We start from the raw sequence: 20,241 nt of genomic DNA, 5'->3' as shown, positions 1-20,241 counted from the left end.
TTTAGGGCTGACTGGTTGGATCTCCTTGCAGTCCAAGGGACTCTCAAGAGCCTTCTCCAATACCACTGTTCAAAAGCATCGCTTCTTTGGTGCTCAGCTTTCTTGATGACACAACTCTCATAACCATACATGACTACTGGAAAAACCATAGCTTTGACTAGATGGACCTTTGTCAATAAAGTAATGTCTCTGCTTTTTAATGTGGGTTGCCATTTCCTTCTCCAGGAGATCTTCCCGACCCAGGGATTGAACCTGGGTCTTCTGCATTGTAGGCAGACGCTTTACTGTCTGAGCCACCAGGGAAGTCCCAATAATGCTGTCTAGGTTTGTAATAGTTTTCTTGGAAGAAGCAAGCATCTTAATTTCATGGCTGCAGTCACCATCTGCATTGACTTGGAACCCAAGAAAATAAAGTCTGTCACTGTTTTCACTGTTTCCCCATCTATTTGCCATGAAGTGATGGGACCACATGCCATGATCTTAGATTTTTCAATTTTGAGTTGCAAGCCAGCTTTTTTACTCTCTTCTTTCACTTTCCTCAAGAGGCTCTTTAGTTCTTCTTTGCTTTCTGCCCTAAGGGTGTTGTCATCTGCATATCTAAGGTTACTGATATTTCTCCCGAAAATCTTGATTTCTGCTTGTGCTTCCTCCAGCCCAGCTTTGGCATGATGTCCTCTGATCTAAGTTAAGCGGGGTGACAACATACAGCCTTGATGTACTCTTTTCCCAATTTGGGAACCAGTCTGTTATTCCATGTCTGGTTCTAACTGTTGCTCCTTGACCTGCATACAGATTTTTCTGGAGGTAGGTAAGGTGGTCTGGTATTCCCATCTCTTGAAGAATTTTCCACACTTTGTTGTGATCTACAGAGTCAGAGGGTTTGGCACAGTCAATAAAGCAGAAGTAGATGTTTTCCTGGAACTCTCTTGCTTTTTCTATGATCCAGCGGATGTTGGCAATTTGATCTCTGGCTCCTCTGTCTTTTCTAAATCCAGCTTGAACATCTGGAAGGTCTCGGTTCACGTACTGTTGAAGCCTGGCTTGGAGAATTTTGAGCATCACTTTGCTAGTGTGTGAGATGAGATCAAAGTACATATGTTGGCATTGTGTATTATTAACATAACATAATAGTAAAGTGATTTTATAAACTCAGTGACAGAGCATCTTATTAGGCAGTTGTAAGACAACTTCGACCAGAACTGACTGATATCCTAAGAAAGCAGTCTATTTCGGAGGCTTCACTGGAGGTCACGTCACGTTATTGTCCTAACTTAGAAGTTGAGGCACAGGATTTAAGGATCAGCTTACTTCAACTCACAAGTCAGGTAGGTGTGAAATTTGATGTGTCAACGGTCAATACGTAGGATAAAGTGTTTTAAGACACTCATTTTCATGGACAGCTTTCTTTTGTATTTTCATTACAAGTAATTTACTAGTTTTATTATCTTTAAATGCACTTGTTTCTTAAACTCTGACTTTCATTCTGCCATTTGCACTATATCTTCTCTTATGTTAGATATCCTTAGAAAAGTTGGGACTTGTGCCTCATTCTTCACAGAAGTTGATAGACTTTTTTTAGTGAAAGCTGTATTATTGTGATGAGGCAAGGCAGATAAAATCAGAGGATAATGTTTAATGGAATGTTCCAGAAAATTGTCATTTCACATCTTCACTTCCGTGAAAGGCTGTAGAATTCTGTATATATTTATTGTGTGCATTTAAGAATAACTTGTGCAGAAAGGGTTTTAAATCAGTTGAAGTCAGGCATTGCCTTCTTTTCTTTTCATTTTAGATATACTGTAAAGGCATGGAGGTACTCAGATGGTATATAGTACGTTCATCCAAACTGGAGAATTAAGAAGATTATCTAGATCCTGCCATTGAATTTTTTTAAAAAGCTATTGAGGTATAATTCATGTATCATGGAATTCACACTCTGAACATGTGTAGTTCAGTATCTCTTAGTCTAGAGAGGTGTCACCTGTGACCACAGTCAATTTTAGAGCATTTCCATCAGCCCCCCAAAGAAACCCTGCGTCCCTTAGCCACCACCTATGCCCCCCTCCCATCTCCCTCAGCCCCAGGCAACCCTCAGTCTAATATCCGTCTCTGGAGACATGCCTGTTTTGGGTATTTTATATAAAGGGAATCATACAGTATGTGCTCCTTTGGGATTAGCTTTTCTCACTTGACGTCATGTTTTCGAGGTTCATCCATGTGATAGCACGTATCAGTTCTTCTGTTTCTGTTGATGGTCAAACAATAACCAGTATGTGACTAAGCCATGTATCCATCATCAGTTGATGGAGCTTTGAGTTGTTTCCGCTTTGAGGCTATTAATAATGCTGCTGTGAACATTGATTTACATGTTTCTGTGTGGACATGTTTTTATTTCCCTGTAGTGGGATTTTATCCTCAGAGTTCACTGGCTGATTTCTCCTTTTCTTGGCCTTTGCTCAGACTGTCCTTTCTGTCTTTACAGTTTCTTTTCTCTTGGGTAGTCCTCTGTTTATTCAGACCTGGTGCCCAGTCTCTCCTCCTCCAGAGCTTTCCCGACTGTCCAGCTCTCATGGAGCCTTTTCTCCTCAGCTCTTGTCATCGAGCCTGTGGAGAGCAGTTTAGCCCTTAAATTTACACTGTCGTCATTTTCTCCATGAGGGAGAATCTTGTTTAAGTACACACTAACAGGGAATATTTATTGATACACACAGCCCTTGTCTTGCACAAATGGAAAGTAACAAAAGATTACCAGAATGTGACATTTTTCTTTTCAGAAAAATGTATGGATCATCTCAGTAAACTCTTGGGAAATGGAATTTCTTTAGCTGCTTTGGAATGCAGTTCAAATGAGCAAAAAGTCTTTGTAGTTCAGAAAAAGTCTTATGGGATTAGCATCCATATTTATAGATTTAGTCATTAGAGTCTTGTTTTCAGTCTTCTTTTGGAGGGATTTATTGACTCAGTCCCAGATAACCCAATACAGTATCCCTCGCGCTTCTTTGAAAACCGTGGGGCATTAAGATGGGGGGTGGGGAGGAACAAGAGATGTTCGACTAAGAGGGGCCTTGTAGTCATTTTATAGAGGAAAGGTAGAAAAATATTAATTGTAGAACAATAAAAGTGTAAAATCCAATACAAATGTTGTGTGAGAAAGATGATGACAGTGAAGAGTGTATTTTCTGACTCCTGGTGGTTTGAACTTCTTTCTTGATTCTCTGAATAATTCCTGGTCCTACCTTCTACAATACAGATACCATCCTATTTATTTGATCCTGGGTTTGAGTTAGGCTGTGCTCAGTCCACTTGCCTCATTACCAAATGGTATTGTTTTCTACAATAGATGACCTTCCAGCAGAGCTGGGAACTGCATCTTCAAAATGGCTGCACCTGGATGCAGAAGAATCAAGTCCTTTGAGAGGAGTTATTATCTATGAAGGGAATGCAAAAGAAATGTGAAAAACTAGAGGAGAAGAAAAAGAAGTTGGAGCAAGAAGTAGTGACCCTCAAAAGTCATGTAGAACTGAACATGATAGAACACAGTCAAGTAGAGCAGTATATACTGGAGACTGGAGAGAGAGCGAGACGGGATCTCGTAGAGAAATGAAAGGAAGTCAGCCTGTTTTTGCAGGTTCATTTGTGGATCTGTCACGTGCTTGAATTCACCTCACTGTACGTTACATTTAGATGTAGACAGTTTATGTGTTCCCTCTACTTCCCTTAGAGCAGTTTGTTTTGTAGATTTCTGGAAGGAAAGGGACACTTGTTTCTCCCTTTAAATATTTCAGTTTCCATCACAGTTATCAGTAAACTGACCTTTCAGAATGATTCTCCATAAAGAATCCTTTTACTTATAAGACCAATTGGTATACAGCAAGACTATTAGGAGGAAAAGACAATATTGTGGTTTTACAACCGGCACCATCCTCTTGAATTATTCTTAAGTTGTTTTGTTCATTGTTTACAATTTTAAGTTGATCTTTGTAGTCTTTGAATTATAAGATTATATAAGTACTCCTATGCCATTGATTCCACTTTAATTTTGTAATTCAGATTTAATTCACTTCACATTGATGATGATTGTTTTAAACGTCCACTCTTTATTTGTCACATTTAAAATTGCCCTCTGAATCACTGACTCAAAACTAGAGGGAACAAGTATAATTATCCAAGTTCTAATTATTTTAAAAATATTATCTTTTTACATTTGCCTTACATACAGGCAGCATCTCAAGAGAACTTAGAGTATTTACGAGAGAAGAATAATGTTTCCATAAGAAGTCAGATGGAACTCAGAATTGAAGACTTGTAATCTGAACTCTTGAAGATGAAAACTTTGCCAGAAGATTATAATAAAGCAGAGTGGGGAAAATATAAGCAACTCTACCTGGAAGAGGACTTGCTTCCCTGGTGGCTCAGAGGTTAAAGCGTCTGCCTGCAATGCAGGAGACCTGGGTTCGATCCCTGAGTTGGGAAGATCCCCTGGAGAAGGAAATGGCAATCCACTCCAGTATTCTTGCCTGGAGAATCCCATGGACGGAGGAGCCTGGTAGGCTACAGTCCACTGGGTCACAAAGAGTCAGACACGACTCTTTGTGTCTTAACTTTCTACCTAGACGAACTAGGAGTCAGAAAGTTATTGGCAAATAAAGTAAACAAGTAGTCGAGACACAGAATCACAGAAGCTAAATTTAGTCCATTAATTTCTCTCTGAAGCCTAATTTTTATAGAGTCAGGTTCCTGAGATTAGTAGGAAGTGAAAGCTAACTAGATTAGTCACTGCCTGAGGGCGCTGTATGACAATCTATGTTAATACTGTACCAAGTTTTTCTACACTACTTAAAAGCATGCTTGTGAAATAGGGGGAGTTCACACAGGGGTGAAAGGCAGGGTAATTCACAGAGTGGCTGAAGCTAGCATGGTGACCTGACTGAGGGGGTGTGTGGAGGCTGGAAAAGTTTCCCGGCCGTCTGAAAGCAGAGCGCTCCTAGGACTCCTTTCATAAGCCCAAAGAGCAGACAGCAAAGGAGCAGGTACCCGAGGACACATTCTGCTAGTCGATGCCTAAAATAAGTGTACACAAGGGAAGCACAGGTGCCCACAGAGAGGGTTCAGGGCTGTGGAGACTTGCTGCTGGGATGTGGGGTGGGGCTTCCGGGGAAGGAGCTCGGTGGGGCCAGTCTCCCTGCTTGGGGAACACGATGCCTCTCACTGTTAAGACATACACTGAATGCTGTTTTGACATTTTGCCTTTTGAAATGAAAAATTCTCTTCACATTTTTTTTTTTAATCAAAAACAGTTCTGACATAGGCCTTCATAGAAGTAAGTGACTTTGAATGAACTTTGGAAAAGCAGGGGATGCTTGTGATTGTTTCTGGGGCTGTTTTAGCTCTCTTCAGTCTCACCCATTGACTTTCTCATCCTCCCTTCGAGATTGTGGCTCTAGGTGATTCCTCAGAGCCAAATGCTTAATTTCTCTGAGGTCATGAGAGAAACGTATGTACAAGGGTGGTGAGAGGAAGCACTTGAACGTGGCTTTGTGGGATGGTGTGTTTCTTCATCCCTGACCTGTTTCCTGGAGGCAGGTTTGTCCCAGAGGCAGCAGGTGTCACTGTGAGGCCACCTCCCTTTCTCTCTGATGCCCTTTCTCTCCCTCCCAACTGTGACTTGTTACTGGAGGAGTCCCAGACACATGTGTACTTCTTTCGAACAAGGTTACAACTATCATTGATTATAGTAGGTCTGCTGCTCTGTGTTTTCAGTGTTCAAACAGTTTAATGGGAATTCCATTTACTATATGGCAACTTAAAACATTCCAATCATTTGGGGAAACATGAATGAAATTGGTGTCCATCTTCCCCGGGACTAATGAGAGGCTGGCAGATGAGCACCAAACTTGAGGTGGAGAAACAGCAGAACAAATCTTTACTCAGCACTCTTAGCAGGAGGCCAGTCCTGGAGTCCCCTTGTGTTAGAAATTTCTATAATACTTTAGTGCTCAAATGAAATCTTACTCCAAGAGCAAGTGTAGTGGTTTCTACCTCAATTCCATGCCCTTTACATAACAGCTTTGAGACTTATTTGACTAAGGGCAGTTCTATTATCTTTTTGCTTTGAGTTTCAGATTTCTGATAAGTGATTCTTGTTTTTAATTTGGTGAACTTCTGAGCTGTTTATTTGACTTAGGCACACTAAGTAAAAGCCATCAGTGACTGTGGTAATCAAGGACACAGAAATGTTGTGATCTTTTTTGGTCCTAGATTTCTCATTTTTAAGAGATATTGATTAAACTCTTAAATTTTCTTGAAAAGCTGCATTTAAACTCATTTAGAAATAGAATCTTATTGCCTAGTAACTGAAAGTATACATTCAGATGTCTGGCTTACTTTCTAATTGATTTCACTTTGGCTGTGCTTCATTATCATTTCCAAGCTCTACTGCACCCGCTGCAGTTTTTCTACCCCTAAGCATAAGTGAACGACTGGCACCTAAACACTAATGACATACGGGGTTTTTTTCATTTGAAGGAATCATAAGAGAAACCCTTTTAATGAATTAAACCAACTTGTGATCCTAAGTCAGAAGATTAATTTCTGCTCTAGGTTAAGATTTTTTTTGTTATTTTCTTATACAAGAGTAGATCTTTAATTACTATTTTACTTATAACCTTTTAATTTAAATTTCTAAAAAATATCTTGCTGAGCAGTTATACAAAGCTTGGAGATGATGGAATTCCAGTTGAGCTCTTTCAAATCCTAAAAGATGATTCTGTGAAAGTGCTGCACTCAGTATGTCAGCTAATTTGGAAAACTCAGCAGTGGCCACAGGACTGGAAAGGGTCAGTTTTCATTCCAATCCCAAAGAGAGGCAATGCCAAAGAATGCTCAAACTACTACACAATTGCACTTATCTCACATGCTAGTAAGGGAGAAGGAAATGGCAACCTACTCCGATATTCTTGCCTGGAAAATCCTGTGGACAGTGGAGCCTGAAGGGCTGCTATCCATAGGGTCGCACAGAGTCAGACACAACTGAAGCGACTTAGCATGCATGAATGCTCTGGAGAAGGAAATGGCAACCCACTCCCATATTCTTGCCTGGAGAACCCCAGGGACAGAGCAGCCTGGTGGGCTACCATCTGTGGGGTCGCACAGAGTCAGACACGACTGAAGCGACACAGCAGCAGCAGCAGCAGCAGCACACACTAGTAAAGTAATGCTCAATATTCTCCAAGCCAAGCTTCAGCAATACATGAACCGTGAACTTCCAGATGTTCAAGCTGGTTTTAGAAAAGGCAGAGGAACCAGAGATCAAATTGCCAACATCCGCTGGATCATGGAAAAAGCAAGAGAGTTCCAGAAAAACATCTATTTCTGCTTTATTGAGTATGACAAAGCCTTTGTGTGGATCACAATAAATTGTGGAAAATTCTGAAAGAGATGGGAATAGCAGATCACCTGACCTGCCTCTTGAGAAACCTGTATGCAGGACAAGAAGGAACAGTTAGAACTGGACTTGGAACAACAGACTGGTTCCAAATAGGAAAAGGAGTATGTCACGGCTGTATATTGTCACCATGATTATTTAACTTATATGCAGAGTACATCACGAGAAGCACTGGCCTGGAAGAAGCACAAGCTGGAATCAAGATTGCCGGGAGAAATATCAATAACCTAAGATATGTAGATGACACCAGCCTTATGGCAGAAAGTGAAGAAGAACTAAAGAGCCTCTTGATGAAAGAGGAGAGTGAAAAAGTTGGCTCAAAACTCAACATTTCAGAAAACTAAGATCATGGCATCCAGTCCCATTACTTCATGGCAAATAGATGGGGAAACAGTGGATAGACACTATTTTTTTCGGGCTCCAAAATCACTGCAGATGGTGATTGCAGCGATGAAATGAAAAGACGCTTACTCCTTGGAGGAAAGTTATGACCAACCTAGACAGCAGGTTAAAAAGCAGAGAAATTACTTTGTCAACAAAGGTCCGTCTAGTCAAGGCTATGATTTTTCCAGTAGTCATGTATGGATGTGAGAGTTGGACCAGAAAGAAAGCTGAGTGCAGCCAAAGCAATCTTGAGAAAGAAGAATGGAACTGGAGGAATCATCCTGCCTGACTTCAGACTATGCTACAGAGCTACAGTCATCACAACAGTACGTATTTCTTTTTGTTCCTGGCTATATCCTGCCTCTGCTTCTGCCATCCCTGTAGAACTATGCACCTGCACCCTGACACTATTCTCAGAAAACATGGAGTGTATCAACTTGTCAAGTGTCTGGTGGTTGTTAGGCTAGGAAACCCAGACTCAAGCAGTTACCTCTGTCACTGTCACTTGGGGGGTGACCTTAAAATTTCTCAGTCGTTGATTTTGTCACTGGTTTATCTTTGCCCTCAGGAAGAATTCCAGCCACCCACCTCAGTATGGGTCCTGCCAAAGTAGTCGGCCTTCTCTCTCTACCACCCTCCTCTGCCCTCAGCTCTGCATCTAACCAGACAGACTGTAGGATCCCACAGGTGGGGTTCCCACCTCCGGTCTTTGTACGTGCTTTCCCCCCCCCCCTCCTGTCTTTTTCCTGTCCTTCAGGTATCTGCTTCCACAGCACCTCCACCAAAAAGCTGACAGGATTGACACAAAGCTGGCTGTCCCTTCTGAGTGTTCCTTGTGCCATCCTTTGTATCTTAGTATTTATGACTCTGTATGGAAATTGCCTGTTTGTCTGTTGTTCCAGTTTATGGGATATCATTTTTCAGGGTGGACTGGGTCACCTTCATCTTGTAATTCCAGTGTTTGTCACAGCACCTTTGCACATAGTTATTGAGAAATGAGTGAAGAATGAGAAAACCAGAAGCTCTGATACTCAGCCACATGTGGGACCAAGGGCAGAGTATGTAATTGTAATCTTGTATTTTGTTTCCTGTCACCTATAGATATGTTTCATTTTTCGGAACATTTAGAAATAGCTCAAGTTTGTTTTGTTTCTTTTTTTATTTTTAACTAATACTGAACTCAAGTATTTGAGATAAAGAATGTAATCCTTTTTCTTTCCAGCTGCTGCTGAATTTGAATCTGAGTCCTATGAGGTGTCTCCTCTAGGATCTACAGATGGGTTGAATCTGTACAGGTTTTGAAGAAAAAAATATATGATCTGAAAGATAAATAGTAAAAATTTCCCTTCTGGACTGTTTCTGGACTGTTTAGTTGTTTCCCATTAAACATGATGAGAAAGTCTTTATTAAGGGGAAATCTTTTTGTGTGTATGATGAAAATGGATATGTTATTTTAAAAATACTAATTTTACGTATATTTATACTACCTTTAAGCAGTAGTACTTTTGATCCTAAGTGTTTTGTCTGCACCTAACTTACTTTAAAACCCAGCACTATTACGTTTTCCATATTCAAAGTGAAAGCATTAGTCACTCAGTCACGTCCGACTCTGCGACCAATGGACTGCAGCCCACCAGACTCCTCTGTCCTCCACTGTCTTGTGGAGTTAGCTCAAATTCATGTCCATTGAGTCAGTGATGCTCTCCAACCATCTCGTCCTCTGTTGTCCCCTTTGTCGTCCTGCCTTCAATCTTTCCCAGCATCAGGCTCTCCTTTGATGAATCGGCTCTTCACATCAGGTGGCCGAAGTATTGGAGCTTCACACTCAGCATCAGTCCTTCCAATGAATATTCAGGATTGATTTCCTTTAGGATTGACTGGTTTAATCTCTTTGCAGTCCAAGGACTCTCGCCAGTCTCCTCCAACACCACGGTTTAAAAGCGTCAATTCTTTGGCCATCAGCCTTCTTTATGGTCCAACTCTCATATCTGTACATCACTACAGGAAAATAGTGTCTATGTTTTAACCCCAATCTCCTAATTTATCCCTCCCTTTATGTTTCCCCTTTCATAACCTTAATTTGATTTTGAGATCTGTGAGTTGGTTTCTGTTTTGTAAATAAGCTTATTTTGATTAGATTCCACATGTAAGTGATGTGATATTTGTTCCTCTCTGAGTGACTTCACTTAGTATTGTAATTTTGAGATCCTTCTGTGTTGCTGCAAATGGCATTATTTCATTCTTGTGTGTGGGGAGTGTGTGTGTGTGTGTGTGTGTGTGTGTGTGTGTGTGTCTACACTGCATCTTCTTTATCCATTCTTCTGGTGATGGACACTTAGGTTGCTTCCATGTCCTGGCTACTGTCAGTAGTTCTGCAGTGAACATTGGGGTGCATGTACCTATTTGAATTATGGTTTTCCCCAGATACATGCCCAGGACTGGGATTGCTGAATCATATGGCAAGTTTATAGTTAGTTTTAAAGAAACCTCACAGAGCTCTCCACAGTGGGTGCACCTAGTTGCATTCCATATGCAGTGTAGGAGAGTTCCCTTTTCTCCACACTCTCTCCAGCATTTATTGTTTGTCGATTTTTTGATGGTGGCTATTCTGATTGGCGTGAAACGATACCTCATTGTAGTATTTCTGCATTTCTCTAATAATTAGTGATGCAGAGCATCCTTCCTGAGCATCCTTTCATGTGCGTTTTGGTTGTCTGTGGGTGTTCCTTACAGAAATGTATATTTAGAGCCTACACGCATTTTGTGATCAGGTTGTTTGTTTTTTGATATTGAGCTCTTTGAGCTGTTTGAATATGTTGGAGATTACTCCCTTGTCAGTTGAATCATTTGCAAATAGTGTTGCCCATTATGTGGGCTGTTGTCTGTCTTGTTTATGATTTCCTGCGCTGTGCCAAAGCTTTTGAGTTTAATTAGATCCCATTTGCTTATTTCCGTTTTTAATAGTCATTATTCTAAGAGATGGATGAAAAAAGATACTGCCTTAATTTACGTCAGAGTGTTGTGCCTATATTCTCCTCTAAGAGTTTTATAGGGCCTGTCCTTATATTTAGGTCTTTAGTCCATTTCGAGTTTATTTTTGTGTATGTTAGGGAGTGTTCTAATTTCCTTCTTATACCTGTAGCTGTTGAGTTTTCTCAGCACCACTTATTGAAGAGGGTGCTTTGCTCCTTTGTACAGTCTTGCCTCCTTTATCCTAGATTAATTGACCATAGGTGCGTAGGTTTCTCTCTGAACTTTCTCTCTTGTTCCATTAATCATTCAGTATATTTCTGTTTTTGTGCTAGGTCCAGTGTTTTGATTACTGAAACTTGCAGAGTAGGCTGAGGTTGGGGTACCTGATTCTGTCAGCTCTTGCTTTTCTTTCTCAAGATTGCTTTGGCTATTTGGGGTCTTCTGTTTCCATACACACTGTAAAAGTTTTGTTCTAGTTCTGTGAAAAATGCCATTGGCAATTTGATAGAAAATGCACTGAATCTGTGGAGAAGGCAGTGGCACCCTACTGAGGTACTCTTGCCTGGAAAATCCCATGGACAGAGAAGCCTGGAAGGCTGCAGTCCATGGGGTCGCTGAGGGTTGGACATGACTGAGCGACTTCAGTTTCACTTTTCACTTTCATGCATTGGAGAAGGAAATGGCTACCCACTCCAGTGTTCTTGCCTGGAGAATCCCAGGGAAGGGAGAGCCTGGTGGGCTGCCATCTATGGGGTCGCACAGAGTCAGACATGACTGAAGTGACTTAGCAGCAGCAGCAGCATTTAATCTGTAGATTGCTTTGGGTAGTATAGTTATTTTGACAGTTATATAGTTTTAATGCTGCTTTGACTTCTGTGTTTATTTCAGTTTTCTGTTTTTCCTTCTTAGTTTAGGTAAGGGTTTATTGATATTGTTTGTTTCTTTCAGAAAATGAACTTACAGTTCTTGCACATGCACACTTGTCAGGCTGGCCCACCAAGCCCCTGTGCGCATGGGTAGTGTGTTTTGAGGTGTTGCTTAGCAACGGTCATTCTGGGATGAAAGATTCTAAACCGTTGAGCTTCCCAGCTGGGAGGTGGTGGCAGCTGCTGTAAACTGCTGTAAACTGTAAACTGCTGTAAACTGTAAACTGCTGTAAACGGCAGAGCTGTAAACTGTAAACTGCCGTAAACTGTAAACTGCTGTAAACGGCAGAGCTGTAAACTGCTCTGGTTTACCTGTAGTGCTTGTGTTGGGTTTACGAGACTCTGAAGAGCTGAGCGGGAGGTGAGGTGTGGTTGGAGCTTGTAGGCTCTGTGACGAAGAAGATTTTTGGCTTCAGGAGTAAGAAGGGCATTTCGCCCTTTGGCTCCTCCATCAACCTGGTGAGAGAGAGCAGTCATAGAATCAACTTCCAGCCCAGGAACTGCATCCGAAACGAGGATCTTGGAAAGATCCACAAAGCTGCCAGTATAGGCAACGTAGCCAAAGTGCTGCAGGTTCTGTTGCTCGGAAAGAGTGGCCTGAACGACAGGGACAAGATGAACAGGTAAGCGGGGTGGAAGGGCCTGGTAGGGGTCCCTCCTGTGAGTTTCCCCTCCAAGGCTCTTGGACGCCTTCCTGGGATCCAGCACCCCAAAGACTTTATAGGCAGCAAAAAGCCTTAGCTGGTTTCAGACTCATTTGTAATTCCCCTCATAGGGCACTTTGCTGATCGTTTTGGAGTCATTTAACTGAATGTCAGTAGTCACAGAAATGAAATGAAATATGAATAGCATCTGTTTTTTCTGTCTTCCTCCTCCTTTTTCTTTGCATGGGTTAGCATGATGTACTCATGAGTAAGAGCTCTCAAGTTCTGTAGCCTTCAAGAAATCTTCTGGAACCTCCTGGCTCTCACGTTTTTTCTCATGTGATTTATGAAAACACTTCTTCATGGATCGCCTATTGTGGATCATGGCAGTGGACAGATTTCTGATGTTGTCAGCGTCTTATTTTTCATGTACACATTTTTATTCTGTAAGGTTATATATTACAGAAAACTGCCTAGTGAGCAAAATAATTCCCATGACACGTCAACTTCTGGATTAAAAATTCTTCAGATCCAATTCAATATCCGTTTTATATCAGTGTACACTTAGGTATATATGTTCTTTCTGAAGGACCTTAGAAGACAGCTTTGAAGTAGGAAGCTGGCTGTGTCCTTCAATAGGAAGACATTTTCTTAGGATGTATGGTCTTTCTATACTTAACCAAATCAATGTATTGTGATTTTAAATTTTGGGTTATCTATGCTGCCTTTAATTGTGATGAAATTAAAATTTTACATGGTAGACTAAGGCTTGCCCTTCTTGATATCAAAATATGCTGTAAGTGCCCACAATGTATTCATTTACTAACAACTGAAAGGGGGATAGATAAATGAATGGAACAGAATAGAAAATGCCCAAACACCCAAATGTATGTAAAGCTTTAGAACTTGATACTGGTGACATTTTCTGTTAGAAAAGATAAATTGTGTGTAGATGATGGAGAAATAACCTGATAAAAGAGAAAAGTAACTAGATTTTTATCTCACCAAAAAGTTTCAGATGGAGTGTGGGTCAAACATTTTAAATATGCACAGTGAGAAAAGTACCAGAAGAAAACTCAAATTCCTATTTACACATTTTTTTCTGCTGACAGAGACCTTTTTTTTCTATTTCTATTGTTTCTTAATCTTAATTTTTTTTAATTGGAGAATAATTGCTTTACAATGTTGTGTTGTTTTCTGCTGTATACAATCATAAATCAGTTCTAAGTATACATATATCCCCTTCCTGGTGAGCCTCCCTCCCACCCCAAAGACCTCGCTAAGAATTATTTCAAAATTCTTTTTTTGAAATAATGGAGTTTCCTGGATTTCAGCACACACACAAAAAAAAAACCCAAAAAACAAAAGAAGGAAATCTGGAGGTTGAATTAACATTTTAACAACACACAAAAAATTAAAACTCTGTCGATCAAGCTGCCTATAGACAAGTCAGATTAGCAGACAGGGCTGGTATTTTTGACACTAATAGGGATGTAGCAGAGATTAAAAATAATTTGTCACTTTCATTTTTTTTTAGAATTTTTTTTGAGGATTGATATCTTCTGACAACTTTCAGCCCTTTCATAAGTCAAGGGAATCTTGGGAGTTGCTTGGCAGTCCAGTGGTTAAGACTCACTGTTGTGGGCCCAGGGTTCGATTCTTGGTGGGGTAACTAAAATCCTGCAAGCTACCAGGATATATGTACACCATAAGGAATATAGGCAACATTTTATAATAACTTTAAATAGAGTATAATCTATAACAATTGAGAATCACTATGTTGTGTACTTGTAATATATAATAATATATAATATGCATCATCAGTGCTTTCAAAACAGCAACCTTAAGCAAAAAGACCTTATGATAATTAGACCAACAGGAAAAATAAGCAAGGAACAAACAAAAATGCTACTAATTATAGTTGTACAGACATTATGAATTATAAATTTCATTCCAATGTCAGAGGTGTTAAAATGTGAGAAAATGAGGATATTAGAATCATCGAAGTACAATGCTGTCTGTAATCCTCAAAATATATCTGCAAAGGAGGTGTCATATCCTTTGACTTCATTGAGATGTTGTCCTTGTAAACTAGTAGTACTAGTAATAAATATGATAATATGACCTAACAGTTACTGAGCTGTTGTCTGTGCCAGGAACGGTTCTGCACCCTTTGCATGGCCCTCATGTAAGCATCACAGTGCTGTCCTGTGAAATAACTACTACTCCCTCTCCATTCTGTTGATGAGGAAATTGAAGCACAGAGAGGCTGAGCAACGGCTAATGAGGGACAGAGTGAAAGTCAAATACAAACCCAAGTTGAGCTGAATCTCAAGGTCATGCTCGTTCTATTCAAGTAGATGGTTCTTTCATTACTGTGGTAAGAAGAGCTAAAGCAAATATAGACTGTTCTTACTCCAGAAGAAAACGAAATATTTGTTTTAAAGTGATAGGAATAGCATGCTATTGAATGTTTTCAATCACAAGGAACGATTGTTTGCTTTGAAACAGTAACACTAGAGTTTCCTAAAAACTGCTCTTGCTTTTGTAGGACTGAGCTCCACGTGGCCTGTGCCAATGGCCGTTCAGCGGTGGTCACTCTCCTCCTGGAGAGAAAATGCCTGCTTAGCCTCTGTGACAATGAAAAGAGGACAGCGCTGATGAAGGTATGGGGCAGCGAACCGTGTCCACATGAGATGGGTGTGATTTCCTGAGACTAAAAGTGAATTTATCTCATTGAAATATAGCAAACTGGTGAAGCTTGTGGACTGTTTACTTTGAATTCCTAGAATTCACACTCTTGTTTCTTGCCACAACACTAACAGGCCATAGAATGCCAAGAGGAGGAGTGTGCGACTCTTCTGCTGGAGCATGGTGCTGACCCAAATGTCATGGATGTCTGTGGCAACACCGCTGTCCACTACGCTGTCTTTTGCCAGAATGTATCACTCGCAGCAAAGCTGCTTTCCTATGACGCCGATATAGAAGCCAGGCACAAGGTATCGGTCACCTAACGTTATTTACCAAATATTTGTGAATCATTTTTTTAATATACATGTGTTTTATTTACAACAGTATGTAAATAGGTAAACTGAATAGTGTCCATGAGGCCCTGTTATCATGGAAACAGTTCCAAACCCGAGTCAAGGGGCGGGGATGAAAAAAGTCGGCGCCCCCAGAAAAGGCAGAGCTCTGTCTGCCAGCCACCCTTCTACCCTAGAAGGAAGGCTTTCCCATTAGAAGGTGCGTGGGAGTGGGTGGTAGGCTCTGAGCCCACAGGAAATGAAGGCCTGAGGGGAGTGAAGTGACATGGGCACTGGCTGTTTACAGGGGCTCAGGGAATGTGAGCCCCTAGGGGTGGGCAGAGGAGGAAGGAGACCCAGTGCCCAGCAGGGAGGCCTGGGTGAGTGCAAGTGGGCCTGGGAGGCAGGCCTGGAGCCCTGAGCCCTCCAGGACCCCGGGTTCTGAGATCCAGCCAGGTGGGTCAGGTCATGTTTGACACCCAGCAAGGGCATTCTCTTGTGCTTGTGACCACTTGGTTCACCAGGTACCCCTCGGGGTCTTCCACGCTCAGCCCTGGGGAGCTGCTCTGCGGGGTGGCAGCTGTGCATGGGGAGCTGCCCCTCCTGCTCTTTGTTCAGGAAGCATGTGAAGTCCAGCCTCTGCAGCCCCGCCAGGAACTCCCTCCACTCTCATAGGTGGGCTCAGTTTTCCGTGTTTGGAAGCTCCAGCCTTCCCTGAGTGAAAGTATTTTGAAGAAACCAAATTGTCTACGATTTCACTTTAAATCATGATATTTCTCAAGCATTAGAGAGTAAAGCATTCCTTTATGTGTTTATGGCCGGTATTTGTGATAACACTGCACTTGTTAAAGGTAAAACATTTTCCAAATAATTTCCCCAACTTAAGTTTTTTTTTTTTGTAATCACTCTAAAATAACACAGTAAAGCACAATTTGCCTCAGTAGACTTTGTCTTAAAATTCAAACTTAACGAAAGCATTTTACAACATAATAGAAATCTTGCTGCTGTTGACAAATTCCCATTTTATTAAAAATGGTTTCTATAAACACGGTTTCTCTCTCACTGCCCAAGTCTTAAGAGGGTAAAAGGAAAGAAATGGAGCAGGCAGGTGAAAAGTGCAAATCGAGCTGGAATTTTGGCAGTTGGGAAATGCCAAGAAGAGGATTTATTTATTTTAACATTTATTTATTTGGCTGTGCTGGGCTTAGTTTCAGCATGTAGGATCTAGTTTCCTGACCAGGGGTCAAACCCAGGCCCTCTTTACTGGGAGCACTGAGACCCAGCCACGGGACCACCACGGAAGTCCCAAGATTTTGGTTTGTGCTTTTCATTCCCTTCAGTGTATATATTTCTGTGAGGCGCTTTTCAGTTTTCAGGAATAATAGTTGTTATTTTGAAAAAGAGTGTGAGTGAATTGTAAACTTGCCTAGGTGCCAGTTTTAAGAAGACTCTGAGCAGAACAGACTGGCAGTGAACAGGTGGCGATTAAATGGGAATTAAGAGAGAAGAACAAATAATTAACTGATACATTATCCTATTCTGGCAGAACCATCCACTTAGATAAGAGTCTAGACTCTGCTCTCCCATCTAGAATGTCTTGATGGGAAGGAAGTAAGGGGTTTATAAATAATGAGATCAGGTTGCCTTTTGGGTTTACTAGTCCCTGTTCTACCAGTTTACCCAGGAAATTTTTAAAAATTGCAGTTTTGATGACTCTTGCCTCTTACACTTTTCTTTTTTATTCATACCTTCACATAAGAGAAGGAATTGGCCGTGTGAGTAAGAGATGAGACTGGAGTGGTTACTGCATTAAGTCCCAGCTATATTCTGCTGGTGAACCACAATTATTTGGGAAAACGTATTGAAAAAATTTACAAGCCTAGGCTGTTCCCTGAAGATTTTGACTGAGTGAATCGAGGAATGCTTGGACGTGTGTGTTTAGAACTATTCCCTTGAGATTCTTTTTTTAAAAACATATATTTATTTTAATTGGAGGCTAATTACTTTACAATATTGTATTGGTTTTGCCATACATCAACATGAATCTGCCACAGGTGTACACATGTTCCCCATCCTGAACCCCCCTCCCACCTCCCTCCCTGTACCATCCCTCTGGGTCATCCCAGTGCACCAGCCCCAAGCATCCTGTATTATGCATCGAACCTGGACTGGTGATTCGTTTCATATATTATACATGTTTCAATGCCATTCTCCCAAATCATCCCACCCTCTCCCTCTCCCACAGAGTCCAAAAGACTGTTCTATACATCTGTGTCTCTTTTGCTGTCTCGCATACAGGGTTATCATTACCATCTTTCTAAATTCCATATATATGCATTAGTATACTGTATTGGTGTTTTTCTTTCTAGCTTACCTCACTGTGTATACTAGGCTCCAGTTTCACCCACCCAATTAGAACTGATTCAAATGTATTCTTTTTAATGGCTGAGTAATATTCCATTGTGTATATGTACCACGGCTTTCTTATCTGTTCATCTGTAGACGGACGTTTAGGTTGCTTCCATGTTCTGGCTGTTATAAACAGTGCTGCGATGAACATCGGGGTACACGTGTCTCTTTCAATTCTGGTTTCCTCGATGTGTATGCCCAGCAGTGAACCACAATTATTTGGGAAAACATATTAAAAAAATTGGCAATCCACTCCAGTATTCTTGCCTGGAAAATCCCATGGACAGAGGAGCCTGGCGGATTTAGCCTGGCAGGCTGCAGTCCATGAGGTCTCAAGAGTCGGACACGACTTAGCAACTAAACTAGTACTACTAACTATTAAAAAAATTTACAAGCCTAGGCTGTTCCCTGAAGATTTTGACTGAGTAAATCGAGGAACGCTTGGACGTGTGCGTTTAGAACTATTCCCTTGAGATTCTTATCCAATCCTTTATGAATAACTATGGAGTGAACACATGTAATTTCTAAATGACACCCTTCATAAAAGAAAGTAGTCTCCTGAAGTGTTGGAGTTTGATCAGTGCTAGCTACTTCCATCAGCTCCCTCCTTTCCAACAACATTAGCCAGACTTTTTCTCTGCCCCTGTGTTTGAGATATTAAAAGGAGTATCTTTGGCAATATCTATGGGCTTTCCTTTTCCTTCCAACCACTCTTCATTCAGTGACACTCTGAGAGTCTTTAGTGATTTCCTCATGGCGAAGTCACTTTGTAGAGTCTGACCCTTTAAGGATTTTACACCTTCTCTTACCATCCAGGTCATTAGGTCAATAGATGTTTGTTACTAACAGGGTTTTCCTGACTGCAGTAATAGTAACTCCTGAGCCTTTTTTGGTGTCAGCTGCAGGACAGACTCTTGCAGTGTGTCTGTTAGAATTGCTGATCCCTGGCATAAGCAGATGAGAGCTTTAAAACCTGTGAAGTTAGTAATAGTACAGAGAGGAATTGTTTTAAGCATTTATTTCCAGCAGGCTTGGAAACTCATTATCCATTTGATTAACAATCTAGAAGAATTCTAGAGATAGATTGTAGTTTCAACAGGCAGTGGAAACATTCTTGACTGTGAATTATGAGTCTTTTTAAAAGAATTTATGTTTACTTGAATTATGAGTCTTAATAGCCATATTTATTACATATTGGGACCCACTTTTTTTGTGAAACATATGATACTAAAGAAAGGAAAGGTTTCACATACAAATATTTGCTTTATACCCACCTGTTTGGAAACAGCAAACATAAAACCAAAAGAAGGCCATAAACCAAACATGGCCCTTGGATATGTTTAGTTACCTCCACACATTGAGTCAACATTTCAAATTTAGGAGGCTCATGCAGAAGTTCAGGCTTCTCCAAGGACCAAATCTGGACGCCCTTGAGCCCATCCTACTGTTTGGTCTGTGTGCAGAGGCCACCCCTTCTGTGTGGGACATGTGTTTTTGGGATAACCGGTCTCATCTGACTTTATCACTTAATCAGGTCATCAGCTTTCCATCCATAAGCATTTGAATTTCCAATTTTTGATTGGTAGTTTATTTTGATAAATATTTGAAGCTTTTAAGACAATCTAATCTATTGTTGATTTCATGTTTTAAAAAAATATCTTAAGAATGGGATTGAGTTTTTAAATTAGAATTTTTAAGTTGATTGTGGCGGTTTTGCACTGAGTAACTCTCACAAACACACAAGATTATAAGAGACAGCTCAGGGAGATGTGGTGGAAGAGCAACTCCCCGAGAAAATGTTGAGCATGTATTTATTGGTAATTTTATGTTGCAGTCTTTAACTAAGAGCAGTAAAGCAAGACAGACACCAGAACCCTGGGATTTTGGAAGCTTCTTCCTGGTGGTCTGGAGGTAATCACATGAGAGTCATCAAGAACGGTCTTTGAAGATAAGGTGGGGAGGGCGCTCATTCTGCATGCAGTTAGCATCTAGCTAATGCTGACCTCTCAGCCCGAACGTCCAACTTAAGGAAGGGCAGTGGAAAGAGCAAGCAAGGAAGAGAGAATGAGTAAGATTAAATTCCAGGAGACTTTTCTGAGAAAGCAGTAAAACAGGGTTCCCACAGTTGATTTTTTGAAAAAAAGAAAATGTTTCTTTCTTTGCATGTTCATGTAGAGAATAATATTCCCACTGGAATGTCTGTAAACCTTTTGAGTTTACTCATGGTCATCCTTGGATAGGTTATGCATGCTACAGATAGTATTATATATTTCTGCCTCAGCATTGTCCCTAAAATATGCAATTGATACAGTAGCTAAATGATACCCACACCCCCTGCATTGGGAGCTTAACACTTAGCCACTGGACCACCAGGGAAGGCCCAGAGGAGGAGCAGATTAAAGAGAAAGAAGGTGCACAGGGTGATGAGGAGGAAGGGG

At 40.9% G+C, this 20,241-nt stretch overlaps 2 protein-coding genes across 11 annotated transcripts in view; both read left to right on the top strand.

Annotated features, from left to right (window-relative positions):
• The window catches only part of LOC113903637 (ankyrin repeat domain-containing protein 26-like), a 221,593-nt gene that overhangs the window by 131,301 nt on the left and 70,051 nt on the right, over positions 1 to 20,241 (top strand). The window lies entirely within an intron of this gene.
• Positions 1 to 20,241, top strand: part of LOC113903640 (ankyrin repeat domain-containing protein 26-like) — a 45,865-nt gene that overhangs the window by 18,441 nt on the left and 7,183 nt on the right. For 6 of the 10 annotated variants that reach the window (XR_003514216.1, XR_003514218.1, XR_003514217.1 and 3 more), the window contains 3 exons: positions 11,750 to 12,350; positions 14,923 to 15,037; positions 15,197 to 15,370. Coding sequence is in view for 2 of the 10 variants with exons in the window: in XM_027560124.1 (XP_027415925.1) it covers positions 8,090 to 8,154; positions 12,144 to 12,350; positions 14,923 to 15,037; positions 15,197 to 15,370; positions 19,638 to 19,714 (638 nt within the window). In the remaining 8 variants the exon portion in view is untranslated. Of the gene's footprint in view, positions 1 to 8,057; positions 8,155 to 11,749; positions 12,351 to 14,922; positions 15,038 to 15,196; positions 15,371 to 19,637; positions 19,715 to 20,241 lie in introns of those variants that run through there. The other 4 variants (XR_003514214.1, XR_003514213.1, XM_027560123.1 and 1 more) reach the window with 2 other exon arrangements.

Source organism: Bos indicus x Bos taurus, chromosome 13, assembly GCF_003369695.1.
Source record: "Bos indicus x Bos taurus breed Angus x Brahman F1 hybrid chromosome 13, Bos_hybrid_MaternalHap_v2.0, whole genome shotgun sequence".
NCBI lineage: Eukaryota > Metazoa > Chordata > Mammalia > Artiodactyla > Bovidae > Bos > Bos indicus x Bos taurus.
Note: the sequence above shows the minus strand (reverse complement) of the source record. Positions and strands in the feature narration are given on the sequence as shown.